This window comes from Terrapene carolina, unplaced genomic scaffold (genome assembly GCF_002925995.2).
Source record: "Terrapene carolina triunguis isolate 2854851 unplaced genomic scaffold, T_m_triunguis-2.0 Scaffold42, whole genome shotgun sequence".
Taxonomy (NCBI): domain Eukaryota; kingdom Metazoa; phylum Chordata; order Testudines; family Emydidae; genus Terrapene; species Terrapene triunguis.
Window position 1 is genome coordinate 38157 of NW_020664393.1, and position 7653 is coordinate 45809.

Sequence of the window (7653 nt, forward strand, 5' to 3'; positions counted from 1 at the left end):
GTATGGTATATATACACACACTATAAGCTTAAATCAGCCTCTGTACCAGATGACTGAAGGATACCTAATGTAACATCCATTTTTAGAAAATGGCTCCAGAGGTGATACTGGCAATTACAGGCTGGTAAGCCTGACTTCAGTACCAGGCAAACTGGTTGAAATTATAGTAAAGAACAAAATTATCAGACATATAGATAAACAAAATATGTTGTGGAAGAGTCAACATGGCTGTTGTAAAGGGGAAATCATGCCTCACCAATCTAGTTGAATTCTTTGAGGGGGGGGGTCACCAAATGTGGACAAAGGTGATCTATAGTCGATATAGTATACTTGGACTTTCAGAAAACTTTTGACAAGATCCCACAGTAAAGACTCTGAAGTAAAATAAGCAGTCATGCTATAAGAGGGAAGGTCTTCTCATGGATCAGTAACCAGTTAAAGATAGGAAACAAAGGGTAGGACTAAATGGTCAGTTTTCACAATGAAGAGAGGTAAATAGCACAGGTGTTCAGCTTAGAAAAGAGATGACAGAGGGAGGGTCTGATACAGATCTATAAAGTCATGAATGGTATGGAGAAAGTGAATAGGTAAGTGTTATTTACCCCTTCACATAACAGAAGAACTAGGAGTCACCCGATGAAATTAATTGTCAGCAGGTTAAAACAAACAAAAGGAAGTACTTCATACAATGCACAGTCAACCTGTGCAATTCAATGCCAGGGAATGTTGTGAAGGCCAAGAGTATAACTGAGTTCAGAAAATAATTAGATAAATTCATGGAGGATAGGTCCATCAATGGCTATTGGGGACACAATCCCATACCCTGTGTGTCCCTAAATCCCTAACTGCTGGAAGCTGGAACTGGGTGACAGGGGATGGATGGATCACTCAAAATTGTCCTATTCTGTTCATTCCCTCTGAAGCATCTGACACTGGCCACTGTCAGACAGGATACTTGATTAGATGGATGATTGGAAATACTGGGTCAGACCATTCTTACGTATTGAACACTTCTGCCTTTGCTACATTGTTTTTGACAATCCTACCCTTTCCCTATAGTAATAGACCAATACCATTGCTAGCATTCTTTTAGTTCATAATATACTTTATTGTCCTTAACTCTGCTGGCCTCAAACTTCTCCTGGTGTCCTTTTGCTTCCCTAATCAATTTTCAGCAATTCCTAACTTCTGATTGATATTCATTAGTATCAATTTCCATTTTCTTCCATTTATTTTATATATATTTTATAGCTGCCTTTACTTCCCCTGAGCACCAGGTTGGCTTTTAACCATGTCTTTTAATCTTCTCTATTGTGGCTTTTTGGACATATAGTAAAATGTTCTTAAACAATTCTCAATTATCATTCACATTTTTTCTAATTACATTCTTTCTCCCAGCTGATTTGGCTCATAATTATTTTCAGCTTTGTGAAACTGGCTTTTTTGAAGCACCAAGTATATATATTATTGGTTTGGACCTTATTCTGTTTGCACCTAACAAATGTGATCAAGTCATGATCACTTGTACCGATGTTACCACTAAGTTTTAGTTCTGTGATCAACTTTTCTTTATATAAAACTCATCTTTGTTGGATGAAACAGTTTGAGTTAGTTAAAAAAAGCTCTGACAAATGTTACCACCAAACATAGGTCACAATGGTGCTCAGTAAGAAGGGGGTCAATAAAGGTTTCAGACAAAAGTCAGATTGCTTATTTCCCTTTAGGAAAATCATAACAGTCTTACCTGATTTTGGAAAAGTAACTACAAACACATCACTGTCTCGGATTACAAAATGCTCCAATGAATCTATATATTCAGGGTTAGCCAAGTCTGGTAGGAAATAAAATCCTTTATGTTTGAACATAAATTCTTCCGATGGCTCCATTGGTAAGGTTTCTCTTATATGTCAAGAATCTGCAGATAAAAGAACATAATTTTAATATCCTTTGTTTTGCGGTCATCTTTTGTGAAAAAAAATTTCACTACAACATAAAACAGTTCCCTATCTGATAGCAAAATGAACAACAAAAAGATCCAATTGAATCATAGCATAAAAATGGCATGTTTAGGGACTGGTATGAGACCAGAATATTGTTCCCAGGAAAAAGTGGTGTGTGATGTTTTCTCCGGGTTATTTACTGGTACAAGGTATCTAGTATTGTTATACACAAACTTTTTTTAAAAAGAATTATCTAACTGTACAGAATCCATGTAAATGGGCACTAAACATCAGAGCTATTCAAGGAGCTCACCAGAGCCCACTGCTTTCTAAGGGCTATGTGAACATCCAGAGAAACCAGGCTGCATTCAAATTAATTTTGTGTTTGGAATTTGTTCACATATTATTTCTGTCACTGATTCTCTCTATCGCTCATATTTCCCTATTTAATACATTTCTTCCTCTTGTCCTTTAACAAATTCAGCAAAATAGAATGGAAGGAAAGGAATTTTGTTTTTTCCTCAAGTTTTCTTTGATAGCTTTGTCCTCATCTGCTATATTTCATAAGATTTGTGACATAGCTCAGTAGCATTGTTACCACATGTACCAGTGAAGCATGTTGTCTACAGCCCTTCCAACAGAGGTGGAAGAGGGGGAAAGAGAGAGGAGTTCAGGACATGGATGGAGATGGGAAGGAGTAAAAGAAAGCCTGTAGAGGATTTCAGCATGTGTGTCTGAGATGGAACAAGTTAAGAAATCTCCAAGTAGTTATTTTATCAAATAAAGTGTACCTAATACCCAGATCTCTCCCCCTCAAGCTTCCCAATAATAGATGTCTTTTTTGTGGGACACGGCTAACAAAGAACAGCAGGTATGTGATACAGAGCCAATAGACAACACAATAGCCTCAATAGAGGTAATTGCATGTCCAAAGTGTGAGAAAGGCAAGACATACATTGGTTAAATAAAGTAAAGTAATTAACTAGTTACTGCTCCTAAGTTTTACTGTTTTTTGGATCTGTGTTCCTTAGTTAAAAACAAAGACTGGAGAATTATTATAACCTTATGAGTTTATCAGCTAAAATTGCTTTTAAAGCGAACAGGCAAAATAAAGATGTTCACAACTTCAGAAATTGATCTCAGCATGGGATTGTTACAATTTTCAAGCGATAACTAATCGGTTACAATTTATTCAAGGTCTTATCAAAATCTTATTACAAAGGCAGCTTTTATCCTACTTCTATAATAATGTGATTCAGTGGTTTTGCTACCAGCATGGAGCTATAGATCCTTAAACATAGTCCCTTATTTAGTTCAATCAAGTTAATATGCCAATGAAATTATGGGATTGCTCACATGAGTTCAACCAAACAATTCTATGGTAGAATTTGGAGATTTAAACAAAGCAACTTCATTCTTAAAGAATGTCAGTACTGTTCAGAAGTGCCCTGCTCAGGTAATACTCATTGCCAACCTTTGTCACTTACACAAGACTAGCACAAATTAAATCCAAAACATTTTGCCCTTTATAAATATATCAGAGGGATGAATATCAGGGAGGGAGAGGAATTATTTAAGCTCAGTACCAATGTGGACACAAGAACAAATGGATATAAACTGGACATTAGGAAGTTTAGACTTGAAATTAGACGAAGGTTTCTAACCATTAGAGGAGTGAAGTTCTGGAACAGCCTTCCAAGGGGAGTAGTGGGGACAAAAGACATATCTGGCTTCAATACTAAGCTTGATAAGTTTATGGAGGGGATGGGATGATCGGATAGCCTTATTTTGGCAATTAATTGATTTTTGATTATTAGTGGTAAATATGCCCAATGGCCTGTGATGGGATGTTAGATGGGTGGGATCTGAGTTACTACAGAGAATTCTTTCCTGGGTGTCTGGCTGGTGAGTCTTGCCCACATGCTCAGGGTTTAGCTGATCACCATATTTGGGGTCGGGAAGGAATTTTCCTCCAGGACAGATTGGCAGAGGCCCTGGGGGGTTTTCGCCTTCCTCTGCAGCGTGGGGCACAGGTCACTTGCTGGAGGATTCTCTGCACCTTGAGGCCTTTAAACCACGAGTTGAGGACTTCAATAACTCAGACATAGGTTAGGGGGTTGTTACAGGAGTGGGTGGGTGAGATTCTGTGGCCTGCGTTCTGCAGGAGGTCAGACTAGATGATCATAAAGGTCCCTTCTGACCTTAAAGTCTATGCGTCTATAATGTAATAATTCTGAAGCGATTCTAATTTTTCTGAAATTTAAGCTCAACTCTCATGCCACTTTAATTGAAGATTTACACAGCGGTAAAATCTTTAGGTTAGAAGCCACTAAAACACATCTTCCTCTTTTTGTCTGAGGAGCGATCAATTCTTTTGAAACAAAATCTGTGATTTTTTTTTAGGCTGAATCCTTTGAAACACTAAGGGGTAAGGATCTCACAGTAATGTTTGGTGTCGGGAAGAACAGTTTCCTCTTACAAACGTTATTAGACTTAGTTTTCATTAGCCTCAATGCTTGCTCTCAATTACTTATTGATTTAGTGTAATTTCTAGACAACTGAGAGTAAACTTGTTAGTAAAATAAAGGTTCACATCATACATTTGAGTTCTTCAGAGGGTTTTAACTCAGGTAAGTTCTTTCTGAGAAGCATTTAGCTTAACATAATCAAGCCATCACAGGAGTAAGCAATACATGTATAAAATTCAGGTACTTATCCATTGGAACTGGCATAGAGGTGATTTCTCCAGCTCAGATTCACAGATTGTTTTCCTGAGATAGGAAATTCAGGTGATTCACTCAAGGTATTGTAACAGCTGTGGTCCTATTCTTGTTACAGATTTTGCTGCTGTCTCCTTAGAAAGGACTTTAAAAGGCAAGTTTATTAGGTTTCTGAGGGGTTGCCGTGTTAGTCTGGATCAGTAAAAACAACGAGGAGTCCTTGTGGCACCGTAGACACTAACAAATGTATTTGGGCATAAGCTTTCATGGGCTATAACCCACGAAATCACACATCTGATGAAGTGGGCTGTAGCCCACAAAAGCTTATGCCCAAATAAATGTGTTAGTCTCTAAGGTGCCACAAGGACTCCTCGTTGTTTTTAAGTTTATTAGGACACTTGACAAGATTTCACTTGTTACCAGGCAGGTGGTGCTCTGACTGGCCACGCACACTCTCTCATCCAGATGTTTCAGCTTCAGGGAGCAACAAGTTGAACAACACAGAGCATTTTATATCTTTTCTGCTGGGCAGTGTGACCTGGTTCCTTTTATTGGCAATGCTGCTATGTGCCAATCAGAAAGTGACCCATGCTTCTGGCAAAGAGTTGAAATGTCCAACCAGGTTACGAGTCATGTACCTTATCATCCAATGAGGAAAAAAAGGCATCTCCTGTATGGCTTCTTGAAACTTTGTAAAATTCCAGTATTTTTGAGAAAAATAATTTGTCCCCTCCCAGTTTGTTTACAATGTGTTTGGCCTGACATTGACTGCCTGCTGGCTTAGCTCTGCTCAGCAAATGACAGCTGCAAATTACTTCCCATGGGCACCATTGCAGTTTGGGCCTTTGACCAACTTTGTAGGACTCCAAGCTCTCTCCATCAGCACTTTTAGCTGTCTGCAGAGATGCAGAATACTCTCCTTCCTCCCCCCTTCCTTTCCATTCCTTTACTTTTGTTGTTGGTGGTTTGTTTGTTCTCCCCTTTTTAAAAAAAAAAAAAAAAATTCAATAAAATGTAAATTAAAAAATGCAGATCATTGTTATTAATAAGAATCATATTTTTTGTATCAGCAAGACAAAATTCAGTTTCACTATTGAATATTTCAGGAAAAGTATCAGATTAGAATATATTGCAAAAGAAGGACTTTCTGAGCAGGAATTGTTGCAATTCTTCTATACTCACATTCTCCCTGCCCCTTTGAATAGCATAAGTAATTTAGTAATATCACATCTGACAAGGTCCATAGCAATCCATGATCTACACTACTTCTAATAGACTAGAGGTGCATATGGAGAAAAAAATCTGAGAACTCTCTCATTTCTCTTGAAACTCAGATCAAAGTTGCCACGCTGGGAAACGACAGATTGAGCAGCAAGAAGATGGGGTGGGAGGTAGAAGAAGTTTGACCAACTTTGTCTATTGGTGCAAGAGCCAGACTTGGGGAGTTTATCATTTTGCTTCCCATTGTGACCCATTGCACTTTAGGAACAGAAACATACCAATATGCAATCTCCAGAGAACCCTTCATCCTTGGGGCCTCAGAAAATGTTCCCCTTGAGCTTACATTTTTGGTTTGGTCAAATGAATCTGCTGATCTCCCTGCTAAATCACACTGAAAAACGATTGTTTTGTTTTTGTACTTTGTTTTTAGAAATAGATGTGTCCATAGGATAGCACCATATGATAAAATACTTGAGTCACATGACAAACCAAACCTAGCACTTACGCTGGAAAACAAAACAATGATATGCTCTCACCCAGCAGGGCTGCAATCACCTTGAAGATTCTCTCTTTCCTACTTTGTTATAGCAATCAGCCACCTTGCCAATTTTATTATTTTTTCAACTTTTAAAAGATTTATACAACTTCCTTTTACCCTTCAGGTTGCACTGCAAGATCTAAGGAAGATTTCAGTTTTATGGACACTGCAAAAAGGCTACTCGAAAATGGTCACCCATATGTAGGAGGAGAAGAGTTATAAAACCTTCCTGGAAATCTCAAATTCCAGCATTGTTGTATAGATAGGCATGCTGCAGGCCAACTAGGTGCGGCAGCTGCACTTATAGAAACATCTGTTTCTCTATGAACCCTGCTACCACAGCAGGAACTATACAAAAAGTGCTGATACAGACAAGCAGACAGTAGAGGTGAGAAATGCTAGTGTGGCTCAGACACTGACCAAAGCGGAGTGCTGACTCAATTACAAATTAAAAGCCTCACCATGCTGCTGATACTGTAAACACCGTGATGGCTTAAATTACATTTATTTTCATTAGTCAGCTCCTTAACAACACTTTGCTGAATGGTCACAAAAATAAAATACAGTAAATTCAGGAACAGATTCCATGCCCCTCCACTAATTACCAGAGGGCAGTGATGGAAAAATAGTTCCACTGCATCTTCACTCAATCATATAAAATACTCCAGTCGGTCACAAATTTACTACCAAAGACTTCAGTAGCATTATCTTACAGCATAATATTTACCTTCTCTTCTCTGTTTCTCCTGACACACATACACACTCCTTGCTGCCACCTGAATTAACAAGGCTGATATATTCAATCCTAAAAACTGGCAAATATTTATACTACTTCCAGATCAGCTGGTGCACAACCCGATTGGAGTTTCATGATCTCATTAGCCTTTCTTCTTTTAATCAGTTCTGACTTTGAACTGAGGGGTGACTCCTAGTAAAAATACAGTAATTGTTACAAATGGGAAGACTTCAAATTGTCTGTGCGAAAAAACACTAATGAATGTGCCTCAAATTCCACTTATATGTCTGAATTAAACATCTCAATAGCAAACATTATTTAAATGACAGCATAGTAGTTTTCACTTTCATTCCAACTTTTCTTAGCAGCAACACCTCAAAAGGGCAACAGTAGAAATGGACAGGAGTAAGAAAAAACTGTTTTAATCCTTGATGAACCTTAGTTAAAAATGATCTAACCACAGTTTTGTAAAATTTGTTCACCTACTTTCAGGTAGTT

At 38.0% G+C, this 7653-nt stretch overlaps 1 protein-coding gene across 2 annotated transcripts in view; it reads right to left on the reverse strand.

The window, feature by feature from the left end:
- The window catches only part of LOC112106984 (amine sulfotransferase-like), a 25187-nt gene extending 18012 nt beyond the window's left edge, over positions 1–7175 (reverse strand). Inside the window, exons 1-2 of one of the 2 annotated variants that reach the window (XM_024200491.3) lie at positions 7147–7175; positions 1745–1915 (exon numbers count right to left, since the gene is read on the reverse strand). In XM_024200491.3, the coding sequence (XP_024056259.2) occupies positions 1745–1886 (142 nt within the window). In that variant the 5' untranslated portion in view covers positions 1887–1915; positions 7147–7175. Of the gene's footprint in view, positions 1–1744; positions 1916–7132 lie in introns of both variants that reach the window. The other variant, XM_029912295.1, reaches the window with a different exon arrangement.
- Between the last annotated feature and the right edge of the window lie 478 nt (positions 7176–7653).